This window comes from Pongo abelii, chromosome 4 (genome assembly GCF_028885655.2).
Source record: "Pongo abelii isolate AG06213 chromosome 4, NHGRI_mPonAbe1-v2.0_pri, whole genome shotgun sequence".
NCBI lineage: Eukaryota > Metazoa > Chordata > Mammalia > Primates > Hominidae > Pongo > Pongo abelii.
In genome coordinates this window covers 145864193-145887263 of record NC_071989.2, presented here as the reverse complement: position 1 = coordinate 145887263, position 23071 = coordinate 145864193, and the positions used below count along the sequence as shown (strand labels likewise).

At 45.1% G+C, this 23071-nt stretch overlaps 1 protein-coding gene across 1 annotated transcript in view; it reads left to right on the top strand.

Moving 5' to 3' along the window:
• The first annotated feature begins 864 nt into the window (after window positions 1-864).
• The window catches only part of SPOCK1 (SPARC (osteonectin), cwcv and kazal like domains proteoglycan 1), a 535952-nt gene continuing 513745 nt past the window's right edge, over window positions 865-23071 (top strand). Inside the window, exons 1-2 of the mRNA XM_024247208.3 lie at window positions 865-1042; window positions 1664-1849. Of these exons, the coding sequence (XP_024102976.1) occupies window positions 1664-1849 (186 nt within the window). The 5' untranslated portion in view covers window positions 865-1042. The remainder of the gene's footprint in view (window positions 1043-1663; window positions 1850-23071) is intronic.

Genomic DNA, 23071 nt, shown 5'->3' with positions numbered 1-23071 from the left:
TCTTTATCAGGAAAGCATTGTGAAGAATTTTGTGTTGAGCGGAGAGGGGTGATGGGATGGTCAGACTTGTTCTGAAAGAGCGCTCAGGTGCCTGAGGAATGGAGTGTAGTTGTACAGAGAAAGGTGACAGGCCAGTATCACTTGTATACAGGCAGGGGAAGGCATTAAGTCCCTTCCAGCCCTATTTCACCAAACATTGCTGGTATTTGGAAAGGGGGTGGGGGATGGGGCAGGACCAGCCTCCTGCTTCTCAGTGTTCTGTCCCTGTAGCCTGATCTGTTTTTCTTGTCTCCCCTCCCTCCCATCTAGGGGAACCCAACAAGTTAGTGCTGGGGCCGGTTCTCAAGGGGCAGGACAGTGGTAAGCATGGCATAGGGCATGGGAGTGCAGAGATGCAGGTGGGTGCATGACTTGGGATGGGCAGTGCAGATATTCACTTATCCAGGGAATGGCAGGACGGTGGTTATCAAACTTTGCTGTGCATAAAAAACGCCTGGGGAGCTCATTAAAAGTGCAGACTTGGAGGCTTTCCTAAGGAATGCTGACTCAGCAAGTGGGGCTGGTGGGGCAGGAATCATTTTTAAGAAGCTCTCTTCTCTCTCCACCCAGGTGATTTTGATCTAGATAACCCAACGGCCTTCCTTTTGAGAATGCCTCCATGCTGGCCTGCGTCTTGGCCTCATATCCTCAGTCCCCTCTTCTGTCTCTCACCATCCTGGGCCTGAAAGCTGATTTCAGCCCTGCATTAAGATGTGAATGACCACGTTCCGGGCTGGGGCGGCCGGGCTGTCAGGCAGGCAGCGCGCGGCCGCCAGGGGGCGCCAGAGCCTTGGCTCGAGCGCTCGGCCTCCTCCGCCCGCGGACGCCGCGCCCGAGCCAGCGAGCGAGCGGAGCACAGCGCTGCGGGCTCACAAAGCGGCCAGACGCTCGGTGGCGGCGGGTGGCAGGAGCTCAGGGGCGCGAGCCAGCGATCAGCCTTGCCGGCGACCGTGCCGCGGGAGCTCGAGCAACTCGGACGAGGGGACCCAGGCCGGCCCCCAAGGTACGTGCCCAGAGGAACCCCGCGCCCCAACTTGGAGTAGTTGGGACCTCCCCGCGGCCGCCTAGGGGGCTGGGGCTGGCAGGGTCAGGGCCTGGGGTTACCTCTGCGCGCCTTTCTTACCCCCGAGACCGCAGGGCGCGCAAGGGAGACCTTTCCCTTAGCTGTCGCCGGGGACCCCCAGCTGCTGGCAGCCCCCACCCCGCTTGCCGGAGCTCGGGTGCTGCCGGAGCCCTGTTCTCCCCTCTCCTGCCCCAAAGCCGTGTGCACCGTCTGTGGGAGTGCGGCGGGCGGACCCGGGCTCCCCGCTTCTGGGGAGGGGTACCAAGCCCCTGATAGGAGGGTGGCATCTGTGAGGCACTCGGAGAACAGACGAGAGGGGTCCCCTATAGTTGGACGGCAGCCTCGGATTCGTGACACAGCCTCCTCGTTCGTAGATGAGTCCCCCATTCGTGAGAGGGGTCCCTGGATCTAGAGGCGCGACAGGCGCCCCAGGTGCGCGAGTGCTGCCCGTCCCCGCCGCGGGGTCCCCGCCTCCGGGTTGGGGCGCTGGGACGCCTGGGTGCCCGGGGCTCGCGGCCGCCCGCCCTCTCCGCTCATCGCCCTGCGCGCCCTGCCCCGCAGATGCCGGCGATCGCGGTGCTGGCGGCGGCTGCCGCGGCGTGGTGCTTCCTCCAAGTCGAGAGCCGGCACCTGGACGCGCTCGCCGGAGGCGCCGGCCCCAACCACGGCAATTTCCTAGACAATGACCAGTGGCTGAGCACCGTCTCCCAGTACGACCGGGACAAGTACTGGAACCGCTTTCGAGACGTGAGTACCGGCGCCACCCGGCCCTGGGGGCGCGGAGCCTCTCGGAGGGGACCCCTGAAGCGGGGTTGGTGTGTGTGTGTGTGGGAGGAGGGTTAGGAGGGGGACAGGTGGGCATCTCCCGCGGGGGCTGGTGGGTCCCTGCTTCCTGGGCGCGGTCTTGCCTGAAAGGAACTTTAAAGAGAACTTCCAAGGCTCCATGCGCTTGCCTGTTACCTGTGGCCCAGGTGTGTGTATTTGTAGGGCTGCGGGAGGTGACTGCACTAAAATACAGCACAGATCACCAGTAGCTGTGGAGAAAGAGGTTCTCTGAGCTTCCGACTTCTCCTAACCGTGATGGTGGACTTGCCTAGCTCCCGAGAAGACCTCCCCGGGGCAGCGGTGGCGTGGACCATCTCTAGGGTGTGTCAGGAGAATCCCTGCTGGAGAGGTTGGGTCTGGGAGTGGTCCCAGCTATTTATGGGGGAGTCAGGTGTTGCATGTGTGTGTGTGTGTGTGTGTGTGTGTGTGTGTGTGTGTGTGTGTGTTGAGGGGGGCGGTCATGGCAATGAGCCTGATAAAATGCAGGGGAGGTGGGGTGGTTTGACCCTCGGAATCTTGAAACAGGAACAACTAGCCCTTGCAGTTGGTCCCCTGTCCTGAAAGGGCCCTGGGTGGCAGAGCATTGCTCCTCCGTGGGAGCCCTGGGAGTGGAGAAAGTTACTCCCGGACACCCAGAAACACACTTGCGGCGTGTTTCTGCCTCAAGGCTGGCTGCCACTCCCCAGGTGTGCCCCAGGGATGTGGGGCAAGAGGCATCTGGTGCAGTCTTTCCAGCAGATGGCATCTCCTCTGTTCTGTGGGAGCGTCTGCCAGCTTCTTCAAGGACTGCCCCAGCTGGCCAGGGCCATGCCCTTCTAGGGGACTTGGAAGTACCATGTTTTATGGTACTTAACATTAGGAATTCCTGTTTCTGAGAAGCCTTAAATATTGTAAAAGTGCCCAAGGCATAACAGTAAAAAAGAGAAAAGCTTTAATGTTCAAATGCACTGTTTCTTTTTGTTTGTTTCTGATCAGTTTTAGGTGTTAAACTAATATTTTTAGCAGCATGTATTTTTTAAAAATGATAATTTGACCTATACCACAGACCCCCTTTGTTAATGTCACCGGGCATGGTTTACAGACTCTTTGAGGTGGGATATGTATGGGGATCAGCTTCCTCCACTGGACTCCTCTAAGCTCTGCTCTCAGTATCTGCAGGCCTTGCGGGGAGAAGGGATTTGAGACATTGAATGAATCCCAGATGTTTCCATACACTTTCTAAAGAGCACCCTCTCCAGATCCCTATCCAGAGGAGATGCACTCATAGCTTTGTGTGGGGGTTTATCACTCTCCTCTCTGTTCCTCCTCTTCTTCTTTCTAGTTGATGTTGGATTGCTTCTCTTGGAAAGGGGATTTCAAACACTTTCAATGAATAGCCACAGCTATTTGGGGCCTTTTATCGAAATTGTTATTTCATTAAAATTTTTAATTGATACATAATAACTATTAGGGGTCTTTTGCCATAGATATGCCCCCCACTTTCCTCCCCTACCCCAGTGAGATTCCTGCCATTCATTGCCCCATTCCTGACCTGCTCTGTTAACTGCTTAGATCTGAGAATCCTTCATTGATTACCTTTCCCTATGGCTGAAAAGGGTGCCCAAACCATGAAGGATTCATCTGGGGCAGAGATAATTTTGCTTTTTGTTTTGTTTTGTTTTTACTTTTCTATGGCTATGTTTTAGATAGAATTGAAGAGAAGGGCAGTTGCTTGACTTTGCTAGAGGTGGAAGAATTGAGCCAGGATTAGAAGTGAAGGGCCACCTCTGGAGATAGATGCCTTGGTGCTCCTGGCAGCTGGATTGAGTTGAAAACACTTGTGCTTGTTGGATCTTTGGGTTATGGAAAGGTTTACTGTGCTTTCATGCCTGTTCAAGATTTTCTAGTCTCAGTGTATCATAAGCATGATATTCTGAACTCCCGCTTAGCTTTAAATTTTTTAAAATTGGGCTTCTGTTCATTTCCCATCTTTATTATGGATGGTGGTGACATTTTTAGATCTTTGGAACAGTGTGTTTCCAAACCTGACTGAGGACGAAGCTCACCTGAAGTGCTTGTTAAATTATAGCATCCATGGTCCTACCCTGGAGAATCTGACTTTACATTTCTGGGGTGAGTGCAGGGAATCCATATTTTAAGCAAACATACTAGGTTATTCTTATGTTTAGGAAATACTGCCTTTAGATAGTGTAAAAATGTCCAAGACATAACAAAAAGAAAAGCTTTTTTGTCCCAATACACTATTTTTTTGTTTTTGTTTCTGGAGTGGTTTTAGACATTAAACTAATGTTTTTAGCAGCATATATTTAAAAAATGATAATTTAATCCAGCATGCCATTAAAACATCTAAAAATGTTCAAAAAAATCTCAAACATCTTCAATCATCACCCATTTTATGTGCTGCATGGAGTCACCTGACACTAACAGTGGCTTAGACATAATTTAATGTCATTAACCTCTTTAAAGTGTTGTGGAACTCAGACCAGACACTCTTTTAGGGCAAGTCCCTGGAATAATCACAAAGCCAGGGAACAGGGGTTAAGAATTTACTTTCTATAGAAACCTACTATTCAGTGGAGAATCGATAAAGCCTCAGCTAATCTTGCAGTTGCTCAGCCAGCCTAATCATTTTCATTGAGCCAAGCCTTGCTTGAGGTTGACAAAGCCCCAGCTTCTTTGCTATTTCTTTAGTTGTTTTGTTGAAGCTACTGATAACTTTGAAAGGCTGTGTCCCACAATTATTGTTATGATGCTTGTCAATTTTTGGAACTCATTGTGAAAGAAAACTTCTTGCCTTCCTCCTGACTTGTCTCTTTGTTGGACTTGGGGGAGAGAGATTCAGATGTGATTTTTGAACCTTGGAAACTGAAAACTAAGGGCTGCTCTTAGAGAGTTGATTGTAGCCCTTGGGTGTTGTTACAGGGTCAACTTTGAAACGAATATGACAGTGGGGTGTGTGTTCCATATCCCTTGACTCCCGGGTGTGCTATGACATTGCCAGAGGTGACCTGGCAACCTCTACTTACCATTTTGAAAAGTGTCCTATTCCTCTAGATGTATAAATACTTCCTATTCCCTTCTTTTTAGAAGTAAAGCCTTTAGAACAACTCCATGGCTTATTCCCTGGAGTTACAGATCCAGGACAAATAGAACAACACTCAGATGATTGCCCCTAAATGTATTTGTGGTCTGTTAGTTTCGTCATTCTTCTTTTATAAACACTAGCAATTGGGAAGTTTTGGTCAGATGGAGGCCTGGACTTTTGTACACAATGTTAAGGAGGCGATGAAGAAGCAGATCTTTGTATTAAGTTGTTCAATAATTTTCCATCTTTAGCTGACATGCATTTAACTCCTCCATGGCTTGAGGTTGAGGGATCAAGATGACACAACAATTCTTATTTTTCTGCATCTGATTTGGCTTTGGCTTTCCATAACCATTACTGTAAGGAAATTTTCCTCTGTTCATTTGTACGTTCATTCATTCCAACAAATATTTATCTACCATTGACTAGGCATTGGGTTATAAGAGTGAACAAGATACATACATGTAATCTCTTCTTTCATGTAACCTCTTGTCTGCTAGAGGAAATTCTTTAACTTATGCTGTCATAGACTTCTTATTCTGTTTTCTTTTAAAAATATTTTTTTCTAGAAACAATACAGTCTGGTTGTAACTAAAAGATTAAAACATTGAAGAAATAGGTAATAGCTAACATTTATGGAGCACCAAGTGTGCCAGACACTGTTTGAGGTACTTTCCATGTATTATCTCACTTAATATTCATAACAATCCTATGAGAGAAGTACTCTTATTATCATCTCTTATTTTCTGGGAGGTTAAGTCTCTTGATCAAAATTAGAGCTGAGATGTGGAGGAGCTGGGGCTGGAACTATGCCATCTGACTCTAGGCTCCCTCTGTACCACAGCCAATCAGGGGCTGAGTGGATTTGGGGTACAAGCCTCCACTGATAGCACATTGCAAGTTTTTCCTGCTTTATGAATGAGGGCAACACGTGAATAGCCTTAGGTTAAGACAAAGTGGGATGGGAAGTCAGCTGGACACAATGTATTGTGGGGGTCATGTCAGGGCTTATCTTCTCCTAATAATGAGCTTCTGATTTGACTAAAATAATATTGTTGCTTACACCAAACATGACATTTTCTTTCTTTTGCACACATGAAACCCTGACATTTAACTTTAGGATAATTACCTTTAGCGGGCCTGAAGAATCAGAAGTGTTGCCTTTGCTGGAATTTATCTTACTGTGGAGTGACCTGAGTGTGTAATTCTAATAAGAGCACAAGGACCAACTTCTGCTCTTTTTCCTTCTGGCACATGCTCTGTGGGATTTGGTGGTCTTTGTAGCAGAGCTGGGGTGGCAGCGAGCATCTGATCTGCTCATTTGATCTTAACATAACAGCTATAATGAGTTTCAAGGGCAAGTGGAGCCTATTGATAAAATAGTGGCTGGCCCAGTCAGTGGGGCTGGTGACAAAAGAGGTGGTATGGCTTAGTGGATCAGTCATTAATCTGTCACCACAGAAACTCAGCCCGTAATCGAGAGTAGCAGAAAATCATTTTGATTAAACAGGTTCAAGGAGACTTAAATGAGTTTGTGATCCTGACTCTCTTTAATGAACCCACTATCTTAAATCCCCTGTACTAGCTGACCATTGATAGAAATAATTATTTCACAGGGATCATTATAAAGGGACAGTATAAAAGCTGATAGGCCTAAGAGCCTCCTTGTCTTCTCTGTCCTTACCTTCGGTGTGCCCTTGCCAGAGAAAAGCTAAGTCTTCTCAGATGGCAGAGCTCCTTGCCCCAGTTGGCCTTCCCAGGCCTCTCCATGATACTTCAGCAGAACTGTATCACTGGGAGGATAAGGGCTCTCCTATATTCTGATGAGGCCAGTTTCAAAACCAAGAAGTGGCTCCAAATGGATAATGGACCCGTAATACTTGCCTAGAGGAGTGGGACCTCATCATTCACTCAATCACTTTGTTACTTGAGGAGGCAAAATAATGTTAGTAATTAAATAATGTATCATCATTTCTTATTGATTTACTCAAACCAAACACAATATCTAAACACAAGCACATTCAGGATGACTCATTTTACCTTTCCTGTGGTGAAGTGACTGCCTGTGGTCCTTAGAAAATTCATAAGACCCAGACTTATACTTGGTCTTATCTCTCCAGGTGAGATAGTTACAAACAAAAGAAATTTCCTGTAAGAGATTATGTAATTCACTTAAGGTTACAAGTATTTGTCCATCATGTTTCATTCAGTGTGAGATGCCACCGATGGTAATATGCACCATTTTAATGAACCGTCGAGGAGTAAGACAGTGCCCAGTGTGAAGAGTTTAATAGACCTCTGGCTAAAGCTGGAATTCCAAAGGGCTACACTGTCTGTGTAGAGACAAACAAGAAATAAATTCACCATGAAGGGAAGGGGCCGCAGCAAGGCTACTTGCCTGTCTTCACCTTCCATTGGTGGATAGAAAGAAAAGACATGCTCCAAGCAACTGAGCAGTCTGGCACTCTCGCAGGTTTCTGGTCTACGTGCACACTCTCATTGTGCCCTCCCCCCATAAAAAACTTACACAGTTCATTTAACTTAAAGCAATCTCAAATTATTTATCATCTCTGAGCCTCTGACTCATTTGTTAAGAAATGATAATAATATTCCTTTGGTGAAACTTTAGATTGCAAGTGACTGAAATGTGGTCCCAGCTGGCTTAAATGGAAGAGAAAACATACTCGCTCATATAACTAAAAAATTCTAATAAGCTGTGGTTTTATGTAAGGCTGGATCCAGGGGTCAAGTTACATCATAGGACTAGGGGTTTGTGTGTGTCTCATTCTGTCTCGCTGCTCATATGTTGGTTTTGTGCTCAGGTTGTTTGGTTCCATGTAGTGGCTCATAGCAACTGCAAATCTGCATCATCATAGTTTTCATGTTCTCGATAGTGCCAACAGAAGTCCCAGAACTGAGACTTGTCAGATTTCCCGGTGTTAGGCACTCGTTCCTCCGTCAATCACTTTGGCTAAGTTGGTAGAGTGTGCTGATTGTCCAAGTCTGGGTTATGTGCCCAGGGCTGGGGCCTAGGGCTAGAGTGGCGGAGGGGTTTCCCTGGATCCCACTGTTGATGGATGGTAGAAGGGTAATTTCTCAAGGGGAAGTGGATGCCTGATGGGCAGACGTCAACAGATGTCCACTGTGTTGACCAAGCTTATGGGTTTAGCATGAAGAGTAAATTGGTTAATGCAGGTGAAACTCTTAGCACAATGCCTAGCATCATAAATACTCAGCAAGTGGAGGCCATTCTTTTTATTAATATCAACAATTCCTATAGCACGGTTATGCAGTATTCCTTGATTTATAGTTGTATATATCTACATTTTAGCTTATTTAATAGTTGGATGACTCCTGAAGAACCTAAGTCTTGTCATGCCTCACACACAGCAGGTGGCCAGTAAGCATTTTGTTGACTTGAATTGCCTCCCGAGCAAACCTCTTGGATGAACCTGAGGAAGGAAAGCTTTTAGGAGCATAGTAGGCACATGGGTTTATAGTCTTTGAGAGGTGGAAATTCTCAGGATCACACATATCGAAAAACTGTTTTTTAGTCTAACTCCTATCTCTAAGCCAGGACCTCACCCCTTTGTAATTTCTTTTAAGATACACCATCGTATATAGCTTGGTGTCCTCAGACCTTTACCACAGAGCCCCACTCAGAAAGCTGCTCATTGAATGTTGGAATGAATGAATGGCTGAGTGCACTGTCCCAGGCCAGAACTTTCCACACCTGTGGCAAGTGGAAGGGTTCACTGCAGAGGGCTGTCATGGCAGAGTGAGTCATACTAGCTTCGAATGTGTATGTCTCACTCTATTAGTAATTGAAAATGATGATGGACAATAACAAATGCAGTGCTGTTGAGAGGCAGAGGGAACCCAGCAGGGAAATGCAACCCCCCTTGCAATTCCAGCACAATCTCTGATTCCGTGAAAAGCTCTTTGAGGCTGAGTCATGTCATGGTGTAAGTGCCCACTCTTAACCTGAGATCACATTCCAGTCTTGCCAAAGCTAAGCTTAGGTCTTTGGCTAGAGCATCAGTTTCTTCTTCTGTAAAACTGGAATGGTGATACTTGCATTGTGGGGCTCTGGGGGAGGACTGAGTAAGCACGTGGCACAGAGTAGGTACTTGTGATCTTTGAGTGGCTGGTATATCTATTTTAATTCATAATGATCTATAATCATTTAATTTAAGGGAGCTTCTTGTCTGGCTTGTGAGTGTGAGTTGTTGGCACTCAGCTATAGATGCTGCTTTCTGTCTCTTAGAAACATGTTGGGGGAGTCAGTTCCATGATCCTGAGCCTGTCTTCACTCCATTTCTTGCCAGTCTGGAAGGCTGTGTGAGGTTCCATATGGCCCATTCTTTGTTATTTTCCAGTTGTAGCTCCTGGCACAGAAGACCTTGCCATCATATTTTACATTCTTGCTGGACCTCCTCCCCCAAACTGGCAACTCTTATCATGACGTAACTGGGAGGGGGTTTGTATGCAACTGTGCCTGAAATCCAAGTTATGCGAAGGGTGCTCCTGGGAGCCCCGTTATGGAACTAAGCACTACTTGGTGTCACTTTAATATTAAGCTCTGATCCAGTTGCCTCCAGCTCATCTCAAGAGGTAGAAACCTCATCCTGTCCTGCCAGAGAGGTCCCAGGCAGGCTTTATGGGCACCAGCGGATGGGATCCATTTTGAGACAAATGATCCAACCAGCCTGTGTATTACTGTGGTGTTCTCAGCATGCTCTGTACATCTGGTGCCCATAATTTGGTCTTGATTTTGCATCACGTTGGCATCACTATACTTGGGGAAGTTCTTGCAGGGGCTAGCACATGCTTCTTGGCACTCAGGCAGTCCCTAAGCTCCAGATTTGGCTTTAGAACCAAAGGAGAATACTAGTAGGGATTAGCCAGACCTTTGATCCTTCTCTCCAAAGACCCAGTTCTTCAGTTCCAGATCATTACAGGTCGTCAGAGGGCCTGTCATTCACTACAGCCCAAGCAGGTTGGTTGTGGCTTAGGAGAAACCCAGCAATAACAAATGGTTAATGCAGGTAGGGTAATTTGTTGTCACACAAATGTTCTTCAAATGCCAGCTATGTGCCAGGCCTCTGCTAGGTGTTGGGTGAAGAAGATAGACACATTTATACCTTCCTGGTATTTATGGTCTAGTGCGGTAGACAAACAATCACAGAATAATCATTTAGGTTCCTTTGAGAAAAGCGCTACAAGGCAGAGGCACCGATGCTCTCAGAATATGTCATGGGAAGAGGGAGGAGGAACCCATTAACCTTTTTGGCTGGGGACTGCTTCCCTGGGAAGGGTGTTGAAACTGAGCCCTGCAGGGGGACTGCAGTGAACCAGGTGAGGAGAGGCCATGGGAAGAGCGGGTCCAAAGGTCTTGAAGTGGGAAAGACCTTGATGTGTTTCCATCAGATGTGTTTGCCCTAGGGTTCCCTTAAGTAGCAAGCTCTCTCCTAGTATATTTTAAAGCACACTTCACACATTTTCAACTTAACACACATTTGGGGGCAGGGGAATGAGTCAACTGCAAAAAGTGAGGCACACAGATGGCCCAAGTACTTGGAAGGATGGCCTGTTCTTTTCCTCTCCTCTTTGTGCCTCTCTGTGCCATCTTCTGCAGCCATCTCTATTGTATAAACATCCCTCGCTCTGGTCCCCCACTTAATCCTTCCTACTCCTCTGGTGTCCGTGGTCTGGAAATTTCTCCTTCCCTCTGTGGTCAAGTGTCCTGGGCTTTAGAGCTCCTACAGTTCCTACTGCTGTTTAGAAATAAGAGGACCATAGTGTTTCTGGTGATCTGTGGAGTTTATATTTTAAAAATGAGACTAGTATACATGGGACTGCTCCTTCCGCTCCTCCCCTTACCTTCTCCCCTTCCACCGTCGCTTTGAGGCTAAAGATGAAAAGCAAGACATTCACACTCAGGGATCAGCTTAGCGGCAGAGATGGACACGCATGCAGTTACTTCAGCACCACATGGGGAGTGTGTGGATAGCGTGTGCACCTTCTTGCCCTTGGGTCTGAGTCTGCCCAGCGTTCCTATGACAGATATGAGGATAATGGTTTCTTTTTGGGAAAGATGAAAGATGCATTCACAGACTGGTGATGTGAATTATTGGGGATTCCTTTAGAAGGATAATGCTAAGATCCAAGTTAATTTGATTTGGTAGCTTTTCTCATGGTTTTATGAAAATATACCCCCCAGAGACCCTCTCACTTCATCCTCAAAAACAAACTTTTCTTTGGGGAAAGGGAGGAAGGGAGGACATATTACACAAGGATTTGTAGTGCTTCTGAAACCCTTCCTGTGTGATCTGGGACACATCACACTCCAGAGGGCACTGTCAACATTCCCCAACAGAATTATGTGGTAGGTGAGCAGGCATTTATGCAAAGTCCGTCGGCGCCTGTGATTGGAGCAGGGAAGTGGAACTTACTGCAGGTGTTCCAGGCAATCTTTGCCCAAATAAAACATGGAGAAAACAAACATGCAGAGAGCAGAGGCCTCTACTTTTTATTTCAGCTGTACTCATCTGTCCTGCCATGCAAATGGAGTCATGCTCTAACTCAATTCTGAGAGGCCTGGCCAAGGCAAAGAGAAAAGATGCCCAGAGCGGTCTGTTAGAGTGGCATTCTCAGACTAATATCTTTACAGTCTTGAGAAATCACTGTCAGGGTTTATTTAAAATGCAGATTTCATCCTGCTAGTCCAGAGCATAGGCTTTAGCAGGTCAAAGTGGCACCCAGGAACCTGCATTTTAAATAAGCAGTCCAGGTGATTCTTTTTTTTTTTTTTTTTTTTTTTGAAGACAGAGTCTTGCTCTGTCGCCCAGGCTGGAGTGCAGTGGTGTGATCTCAGCTCACTGCAACCTCTGCCGCCTGGGTTCAAGTGATTCTCCTGCCTCAGCCTCCCAAGTAGCTGGGACTACGGTCATGTGCCACCACGCCCAGCTAATTTTTGTATTTTTAGTAGAGATGGGGTTTCACCGCATTGGCCAGGCTGGTCTCAAACTCCTGACCTCAAGTGATCCGCCCGCCTTGGCCTCTCAAAGTGCTGGGGTTACAGGCATGAGCCACTGTGCTCGGCCCAATCCAGGTGATTCTGATGTAGGTAGTTCTCAGACTGTATTTTTAGGAAAATCCTAGAGAATTGTTATTCATCCCAAATAGCCGACACCATTTAGCTGCAATGAATAATAACATTTTAGACAAAATGAGCATTTTATTTTGAAGACTTGCAATAAATTAATATGAGTGCAGTATTTTCCCTTTATGCCAACAGGGCTACCATTCACATCAGAAAAAACGGTCTTGTTTTCCAATGTGTGACTCAACATAGGCCTCAGCAACAACTATTGTCAAGAGGTTTTTCTGGAATGGAATAACATTTGGGTCTTGACTGGCTGCCAGGGCCCAGGGATGCTTGCACACATGAGCACAGTGGAATTGATGTGGGACCTTCTACATGATGAAATTCCAGGGAATCATCTCAGCATATTTGTCTCCAAAAGGCTTGTTTCTAGCTAACTCTGGCCTGACTTTGTATCTAACACAACTGATATGTTTTCTGCACAGATGAAATGAAGGAAATTGACTCTGACATTGGCTTCACTTTATAGTGAAAAGAGTATTGAAACCAAAGTGGTGTTAAGGGTATGTAACAAACAAGGAATGGTGGATGTAATAAAGAATGTTTACTCTTGGGCACTGAGATGCAGATACTGATAGTCGGAACCACAGAGGGAGTCTGAGACACAGGGGCTAGATGGTGACATTACCTGATACTCTCTTTCTGGTGTAGTCCATTCTTTTCTTGGTTGGCCAGAGTTTTTTTTTTTTTTTTTTGAAAGATCAGAAGGCATCCACTCCCCCGCCCCCCAAAAAAGGACTCATCAAAGTTTAGAAAATTTATGAGCATCAACCAGACTTGGCAGTATTCCTCATTCTGAAGTCATTCTATTCCCACTGAACAAACTCTCAAATGTTCTTTTCCCCAGCTGCTTGCATTTCCTTTAATTAATGGTAAATTCATGACCCCTAAAATTGATTAAAAAATTGCCAAAAGGGTGAAAATAGTTAAGTCTGTTGGACAGACTTATGTGGCTATTTGGGGGTCTTTCCATTGTTCCACTGTTGGGGGAATATGGGGAATTTCTGGATCTTTCCATGCTTATTGGACATGATGATTCCCTGTCACTTCTGTGGACGTGGTTGGCTGGTGTCAGCACTTTCATCTGGCCAAGGCCTCACTTCCCATCTGAGTTAGTCAGCCTTGTCATGACTCTGGACCTGGTCTGGAGCCTTTGTCCAGCCACCTGGAATGAGGCCTGCATCACTTCCAATGACTAAGACAGTCAAATTCTATCCACAGTAAAGATAAAATAATACTGTGTTTACTGTTGTTAGAGAAATCGTGAGATTTTTACATGCCAGAATTGTTGGTTTAAAAATTCCTAGAAAGACCTTTTCATGTGTTTTTTGGAATATTTTGTTTCTTTCCATGGCCATCCAGGTCCTAGATCTTTGCCTTTTTGGAAACCAGATCCTGGTGCACTGATTCAGTAAGTTTTGTTTATTCGTGTGTTCATACCAAAGATACTTATTGACCAGGCTACCATGTACCAGGCACTGTGCTATGCACTTAGGACGTAGCAGAGGGGAAACAAACATGATTCCTGTCCCCTGGTCAGGCTGCAGGCTTTCTATTTGCGACAAAGTGAGAGAAAGAGGTGCTTAGAGGTCAGGGAAACCTGTTGGGGATTTTTCTGCAAAGAAAAGGGCCTACTCGGCAAATGGCCCAGAGCAGTTCTGGCAAGCTGGGCTTCCAGAGGCAGTGTCCTTCTTGTGATCCAGGGCCACGTCTCTGAATCTTTCTGATAGTCAGGTCACTTCAGTTTGCCTCAAATTTTCCTGGCATACATGGGCAACTTCTGTCATTTTACCCAATTTTATGGGTGCAGACACTGCCAATAGGCCAACAGGAAGGTGCTGGCCTGTACAATCAAGGTGGAGAGTTCAGACAAGATAGAACTTGTGTGTGCATAAATGCTGAAGTGTGGTGAGTTTAGCCTTGTCAGGGCTGTTGGTCGAGGGCTGTAGTGAATGGAGGGATAATTATGGAAAACACACCCTGCCCTTAGCAGCCCTGGATTGGTAGGGAGTGTGTTTCATCGGAGCATAGCATACAGAGATCAGAAGGTGCACATTATAAATGTCCCACTTGATGCAGTTTCTCAAAGTGAACACACCCAAACAACCAGATCAGGAGACAGAATATTACCAGCATCTTTGAAGACCATCTCATGCCCCTGGCAGTCACTGACTTCTAACACCATAGATGTGTTTTGCCCATTTTCTTACTTGTATAAATGGAATAAATATGTACTTTTAAATGTCTGGCTTCTTTTTTTTCAACATTTAATTTGTTATATTTTTTTATGTGTGTGTTTTTAAAATTTTCCTTGCAGTATAAATATTCCACAATTTATTTACCTGTTATATTGTTGAAGGGCAGTTAGTTTCCAGTTTTTGCTTATTACATAATAGCACTCTCTGAGACATGTCTTTTTGTGAACCCATGTACACATTTTTCTCAGGTATATACCTAGGTGTGGGAATCCACTGGTTACCATAAGATAGGCGAGTGTTTAACTTAAAGAGATGCAGTTAACTACTTTTCCAAAGTGGTTGTGCCAATTACTCTTTCATTCATATATGAAAGTTCACTGGGAGCAACATTTTTTTTTGCTGATTGAGAAGTTAAAAAGAGAAATCCTATAATCTAGCTCATACATCCGTTCAACAAAAGTCTATCAATTACGTGTCAGACATTTGCGCACCCTTATGAAAATTATGTTCCAGTTGAGGGAGAAAAGTAATACAGTTAAAGATACAATGGTTGGTTTTAAGTGCTAGGGAAAAAGATACCCTAATATAGAGGGAATATAGAGGGGATATATTTATGCTTTAATGGTGGGTCTTCCATTATTCTTTTGACTTTAGATTGTTCTTTTCCCAATTTGAAGAAGTAGATAATTTTTAAAAAAGAAGTTAGAAGATACAGAAAAGTGAAATAAATTACTTCCCTCCAAAATGCACTCACCTTGAGCACTTTTTAGGAAGGGTCTATTTGCCTCCAGTAGACTTATGAATACTAAAATTTTTATTTTCATGGTTGATATCATGCTGTTTATATGATTTGGTGCTGTCTTTTTTCATGTAACAACACAACATAAACATTTTAGTATGGTGCTATTCTTTGTAAATGACATTTTAATGGTGTTTTTGAGTCCAGTGAGTGTATATGCTACAGTATGCCAAACTAAGGTATCTGATGGTAGGCAATTGGTTGTTTCTATTTTTTCCCTATTCTAAATAATTGTGTGATGAATATTTTTGGTTATAAGTCTTACTACATTTACAATGATTTCCTTTTGATATATTTCCAGAAGTAGTAATGCTCGGTGTGCCGGCACATGTATTTTAAAGGGCGTTGATGTTTGTTATCATGTGGTACTGATTCTACCCTTGGAGCTGTAGAATGTGTGTTTTACTGCAACCTTTCCAGCCATGGGTATCAGTGAATTTTGGTAAAGAAGAAGAATTTGATGGAAACATGGCATGCCAGGTTATGTGCAAGTACTAAATCCGCATAGGTAAGGTGATGCATGATCATCAGAGTCCCGACTGGGAGGAAGGTTTTTCTGATCCCACTTGAGTTTTGTCAGGGAAACAGGTGTGAGAGCCCACAGCTCACCCAGAGCCAGGGAGCAGAAGCTGCTGCCCTTCCTCATGCTTGTGCCTGGCCTTGGGAATGCTTTGCAGGGCCTGTTCTCCGAAGAGCCCTTTGAACTGGTTGTGGGGATATTAATGAATCTCAGCCTTGTTCCTAATTAGGAGCAGAAGCAAATGCTCCAAGCTGGATTTTAAGTGAAATTGCTGCTGACGGATGCCCTGCTCCTGGTGCAATGTGTAGATGTTTTAATGCCCTTGTGGTGGAGGAGGGTGAGAGGAGATCATTAAAACCCAAGTCCATTCCCACCACAGCGGTAAAGTGGTTTTTCCTGTCGAATACAGACAAGGCTTGGGCCCGCATCTCAGTCTTCATCTGTGTTCAAGACATCTACTTGATTTTCATTACCCAATATTTCCTCCCACCGCAGGCTTGTCTGGTGCACTCACCTCAGAGAGCAGGCAGGCAGAAGGGCTTCCCCAGGTGCTGTCTCAGCATCATGAATGAGACAGAAAACACAACAGTTCTCTTGGTCTGTGTCAGCTCTTTGGGAGCTCTCTGCATGCCTAGAGCAGTGATTCCCAGCCAGGAGATTTTGCCCCAGAAGACTTTTGGCCCTGTCTGGAGACATTTTTGGTGCCATACTGCTTGGAGAGTGTGCTACTGGCATCTAGTGAGTAGAAGCCATGGCTGCTGCTAAACAGCCTACAATGAACAGGGCAGCCTCCCTCCAACCCCAAAATAAATTGTCACTAAGGTCAAGGTTGAGAAATGCTGGCCTAGAGATACAGTTGCTCCTTTTATAATTATTTTTTAATGTAAGATATAGTCCAGGTGGATGAAGGTAAGAGTGTTGTTCATTTGAGAAATACATGTGCCAGGTACTCTCCCAGGCTATGGGACACAGCTCTGAACAAAACAGACAACATTCCCTGCCCTTATGGAGCTTATGTTCTAGGGCATATGGCTCCTCTTGTTAGTGAAGTTTGACTTTTCCAGAGCCAAGAGAAGGGAGGGCTAACTGAACAAATACATTACTTTTTATTTTTTATTTTTATTTTTGAGATGGAGTCTCACTCTTGTCCAGGCTGGAGTGCAGTGGCGTGATCTTGGCTCACTGCAACCTCCGCCTTCCAGGTTCAAGTGAATTTTCTGTCCCAGCCTCCTGAGTAGCTGGGATTACAGGTGCCTACCACTACGCCCGACTAATTTTTGTATTTTTAGTGGAGACAGAGTTTCACCATGTTAGCCAGGCTGGTGTCAAACTCCTGACCTCAGGTGATCCACCCGCCTCGGCCTTCCAAAGTGCTGGGATTACAGGCGTAAGCCACTGTGCCCGGCCTAAATACATTACTTTTTATATCTCAAGGAAGTTTGACAGATTATTACATCCAATCAGGTATAATAAAGACTATATGATTTTTATTATTTTTGCCAAGATAAATGGCCACTGGGAGATGTTGTTTATTTACCTATGAGTTACAGTAAATTGGCTGCACTGTGAATCAGAGAGCCTGTTTGATTTTTTTACCCTGAGGAGTAGGAAAATGCAGCATAAAAATATTGCTTTTCCCCAAGAGAACTGACAGTCTCCAGATGGATGGGCTGGGTATTCTCGCTTGATTCTTGTTTCTCCGCACATCTTGGGTAGTATCTGTTATTTCCAACAAGATGATCCTTGTTCACAGCTTGCTTCTTTTTCATCTGCTGCATGGCAAATTTTAATGACCCGGTCCCCTGAATTCTGTAGCAGTGACAGCCAATGCCACATGGCTAGGTATTGGGGAGCATGTTCCTCACCCTGGCTCCCATTTGATTGGTTTGAGGCACACTTGGATTGTGAACTCCTGTGTTCCAGGCCTTGGCTTCTGTATTGTGGCATCTAGAAGCCTCTCTAGATGGTCAGTATACATTTGAGGCTGTGCTGGGGGAGCATCTTCTCTTTCCCTGTATAATTCTAATATCTCTGCCTTAGTGTGGGAAAGGGGACACGGTCCATAACAAAGTGATCAAGCCCACCAGCCTCTCAGAGGATGTCTGATCACGTCTTTACTTCTGGTTCAAGTTATCTGTGAGTCCACGTCAAGTCCATAGGATAGTGGAGATGGGGAACAAATGCCTCTGCTCTATTTGGATATTTCTACATCTGCTGCTCATGGATGTGAAGTCTTAGTCCAGCATTATGTGGTGTACCATGTGGCCCATCCCATGGCTGGCAGAGAGAGTTCCTTTGGGCATTTTCTGCAGTTTCCCCTTCCCTCCCCTGCCCTTTATTCTGTATCCCTCCCCAAATCCTCCCAATTTCTATCCCCGACATCCAGCATGGGTTGCTATCTCTGCCCTGGCCAGTCACTTGCCAGGTAAAGGTCGGATGTCTTAGGCATGGGTAGGAGTATGGGAGAAAAGTCTTTTGGGTCCAGTCTGAAAGGCCCCTTTCCCTTTAAATATTAACTTCCTGCCAGTGTAACTCCTGAGCAATTCTAAGCTAAAGTGTATCTTTCTCCTTTCCAGTCTTGAGTTAAAGTTTAAAGGCCCACTAAGCTCTTTGGCATACTTTAGGGGGAATGGAAGACAGAGAAGAAAACCTGTAATGTCATAGCCTCAGCCTGCTTACTTACCGCAGCTTGGCAGGACCCCATCCTTTGAGGTGCTCACACAGACCTGTAGCTGACGTTGCTACTCCGTGACTCATCATCCAACAAGAGACCTTGATACTCCAGGGAATCTTCTGGAGTAAACTTTTAAGATACTTGTTATAGTTTTAAAATCTTTCTCCTCAATTCCCTTCCCCACTACAGAGTTAGTGTTTATGTGAAATGTATGTAAGACTGACCAGAAGAATGGTTGAGCTTCTGCAGAAATAACACAGATGTTGATGCATAGGCAAGAAATGCGGTTTATGTTTTATGGGACAAGGGAAGCAGATAATCATTTTCTTCCCATATTTTTGACCTAGTAAAATTTTGAGTTTGAGAGATGCTAGATTGTCTTAATTACTGAATACTTGTGTGCTAGGCATGGTATCAGGCTCAGGGGTGTGAAATTCAAGACTAAATCTTGGCTCTAAGGAGCTAAGGCTATACTTGGATAAACAGGTAAATAGCTGTAATACAAGTTGATGTGAGGGGAAGCATAGGACGCCAGGGGAGCCTCAGGGAGGGTCATACAATCCCAGTGGAGAGGTCAGAGAGGCTTGCAGAGAGAAGGCATCTGCTCTAAATTGTGAAATGCCTTTTGGAGAAGTATCAGAGGAAGAGGGCAAGGGGGAGAATGATGCGGAAGAATCTGTCACCCAAATAAACCTCAGAGCCTCACACAGCCAGGGCTTTGCTTAAAGTTCCATTCACAGATGCACATCCACCAGCCAAAGGAATTCGTGAGAAGTTTCAGTTTTTACTTCAAGTAAAAAATACTAAAGAATACTCAAAATCATAACCCACAATGAAGGTTCTCGAAAGCTCTGTTTTCCTCCTCTTCCTCTTCCTTCTCCTCTTCCTCTTCCCTCTCCTCATTCTTTTGATCCCTTTGTATGCGCAGGAGTCTCTCTTGTGACAACAGCATAAAACTCTTCTCCTTAGCCAGGAGATATTTGCCTCTCCTGGTTAAATACTTCCCACTGTCCCCTGGCTTCTTAGGTGCTCTTCTACCCTCCTGACTTCCAGGCTAGAAATAGATACAATGGTTCTTTAGAGGGCATGGGGTGGGTGATGTGGAGTGGGGAGAAGTTGGGGAAGCTTGACATCTTAATAAATCTCCTGCCTGTCACACTCATGGGCCATTTGGCCATTCAGTGCCCATCCTCTCAGTAATGATAGTCGGGCTCTAATCCACTTACTTCTCTTGGACACATTATTTTCAGACATCCTAATCTCTCTTTCCCAGCGGGTGTACCCTCTTTGTGCAAAGCAAAACAACTCTATGTCCAAAAGAAGCAGGAAGGCCACATAATAGGATTAATATATCACAGTTGGTAGAGCCGATTAGAACTGATTGTCTTGGGGCAATATTGATTGTCTTTTGGAAATTATTTCAGTAATACGAGTGAATGAGTGTGTGTGTGTGTGTGTGTGTGTGTGTGTGTGTGAAGGCGAGCAACGTGAACAGCTGTAGCTTTCTAAGACCAGTCATAAACACATGTCCTTGTTTACCAAACATGTATGGGCAGCCAGCGTATTGAAGAATTTCAGTTTGGGAAATAAACACGAGGCAGTTTTGTTTATTTTTAATTGCTGCTTTCCCTTAATAACATCTTGGCAGATTGCATAATTTTCTATCATTTTTAGCCTTAAAACTAAGTCCAGTTGAGTTTACAACTTCCATCTTACATCAGATTTGGGGTTTTCTCTTCCTGTTCCCCTGCACAGTCTTGACTTGGCTTGAGGAGTCCGAGTGGGGATGAATGTCTGATTGATTATTTAACCCTCTTCCTCCCAGGCTTGCCATCAAGGTATGCCCTCTAGAGGGCCAGGCAGGGAACTTGCCTACTATATAATTTCTTGATGCAGTTGTTTGAATCCAGGTCAACCTCTTCCTTCCTATCCCGCTTTTATCAGTTAGGACGGGTTAAATTATGCTGTGGTAACCGATAACTCCATGTTAATCACACTTTTGCTTAAAACAACAAAGGTTTGTTTCTTCTCATGCCACACATCTCTCAGGGATTGGTAGGGGCTCTGATCTGTGTTGTCCCAGGACACCAGGCTGATGAAGGCTCCATCTCCGTGCATTCACAATCACTGTGCAGGAGGAAGAGTGTGCTGTGGGGCCTTGCATTAGCAATTCAGTGCATCTTCTTAGAGGAGATGCCATTTTTGAGAGCCAGGTAGGTCACGTGGCCAGACCCCCCATCAATAGGCCAGTTAAAGGTGATGCTATCATGTGCCTAGGAGGTGGAGAAGTCACATGCTTGGCCAGTGGTATTAATACTGTCCCAAGGGCATCCCCTTCTGGGGATCTATCCTGCAGTGTTATGCTACTAAAGTCCTCTCACCTGTAGGTGGTCCTCATGGACGGATGGATATGCACGTATTGGCTCCAGCTGAGCTACTGTTTATGATGCTCCCTAAACTCTCATTCCTTGCTCTACTAACCCACGGGGACAGAGACTTCCCTAATGCTGCCTCTTCTCTCAATTTGGCTAGACCTCTTGAATTTCCTTTTCTCTGTTCAGTTAGTCACAGGACAGATAAGCAGGCTCGCTGCCTGAGAAAAGGCCCAAGTGGGGAAACAAATCTTCTCTTCTTGCAGGTGCTCCAGTTTTTGAGCAGTTCTCCCATCTAGTATACCCTTACACGGCACTTGAATGGGGAACACACCTCAGTGGGAAAACCTGGTGAACCTTGCATGTCCCCAAAGGCTGGTGACCACCGCCTTCTCCCTTTGGTTTTCTTCTTATACAGACTGGGGGAGCAGGGAGGGCTGGTGTGGAGTAATGGTAGAGGTTTGTTCTTTCTACCCCTTTTATGAAGCTTTCTGGGTAAGAATTACCCATCTGAAAGCTTTCACATCTGAAAGCTTGTTTCCTGCCCCGCTACCCCTATCTTCCTTATTATTATTATTTTTAGAATAGTCAGGAATTTGGTGTTGAACTTTGGTCTTAGTCAAATTTGGGTTGGGGGTGGTGGTGAATACAAAGTCCCATTTAAACAAGAGTCTGGATATAAGAGACCTAACTCTCTGCTTGGAAACGTAGTAGTTTATTGATAAATGGGAAATCTTACTAATATATACCGATTTTAAAATCCTTTAGATTTGTGGCCTAGCTTATTTTGGTGGAACTTTTACTGAACCCAAATTTCTTTTTCTGTTCAAATGTACTAGGGACTGGGGAGAAAGCTTGTTTAATTTCTAAAAACAAACATTTTATTGGGTCATTTAGTTTATGTTGCATTTAAAGTAAAACCAGTGATTATTTCAAATCTGAATGTCTCTGTCATGTGGGACCCAGATGTGATTTTTACTTTAAATCCAGTAATTTCTCCCCTTTTTGGGATACCAATGCCAGGCTTGTCTCCTGGAGACTTCGAATCTTGCCACAAGAGATTGTGTCTCAGGCCCTGATGCTTGGTTATGTGATCTGTTGGTGGGTGACTCCAGCTCACTGATCTTTGCTCTAGCAATAACAGCTGGCATTTATTATGACTTAGTCTGTGCCAGGTGCTATTCTAAGATGGCTTTGTCACCGTTTTCCTCTGTGTTTATCCGTCCTCCCATGCACGTGTACACCTACACATGTACTGGACTTCTATCCAAGCCTTACACATAGCCCGTTTAATCTTCCTGGTTCTGCTAGAAGATCCCATTACCTCCGTTATATACCTGAGGAACCTGAAACACAGGGTGAGGAGGTGACTTGCCCAAGTAGAGGAGCTAAGGAATAGAAGGGGAGCTTCAAATCTGGGTTTGACCCCAAATCTGCATTCTCCAGCATGCTGTGTTGCTGAATGAAGTCCACTTCATTCTGTTCACTGCCTCGGCAGCCAGCAAGTTGACAGAAACCAGGACTTTTTCAGCTTCCTTACATGAAGCCAAGCGTCTCTCTTTCCAGAGTCAGCAGGATATGCTGATGTGTGGGAGCTGCTTTTGTCAGCTTTTTACAGTGGTCCTTAGCTTCAGGTGCTGTCTGAGCTGATGTGTGGAGCTTAGCAAGGGGTGCTCTGTTAAAATGCAGCTCTGTTTTCCCCCTCAAATGTGATCATTCCCTGGAGAGTGAGTGGGGAAGCGTCACAGTCCAGTGGACATTGACCTACTCTAGCTGCTCTTAGGGGTTGTCAGCAGGTTGACAGGTTTGCTTTGATATCTTAGCCAGAAGGCTGGCCCCCTCTGCTTCCCTGCAAGTTATACTGAGAAATGCTTCAGAAGCTAGAGGTGCAAGTTGGCTATACCCAAACTGAGTGGTCTGCAAGTGTCTTCCCAACCTTGAAGCTGATGAGAAGGGCATCTGGATTGTGCCTCTCCAGAATTCTCTGCCAGGGCCTTCCCAGTCCCACTTACAACAATAAATTCACTACTTAAAAAAAACACAAACAAAAAACAAAACATAGAATAAACCTCACTTTTTGAGAAAATTAACCAGAAGAAAAAAAACCTGTAATCCTGTCACCCCAAGATAGCCGTATTGCTTTATACATTTATATATCCACACATAAACAATTTTAAATGAAATCATGAGTTGTATATGCCCCCTTCATTTTAAAATGCTACATAAACATCTTTCTGGGTCATGGCATATACTTTGAGCATGACTGTCTAGTATTTCTTTGGGTGGATAGTCCAATAATTTATTTAAATAAGGCTTTTTAAAACATTT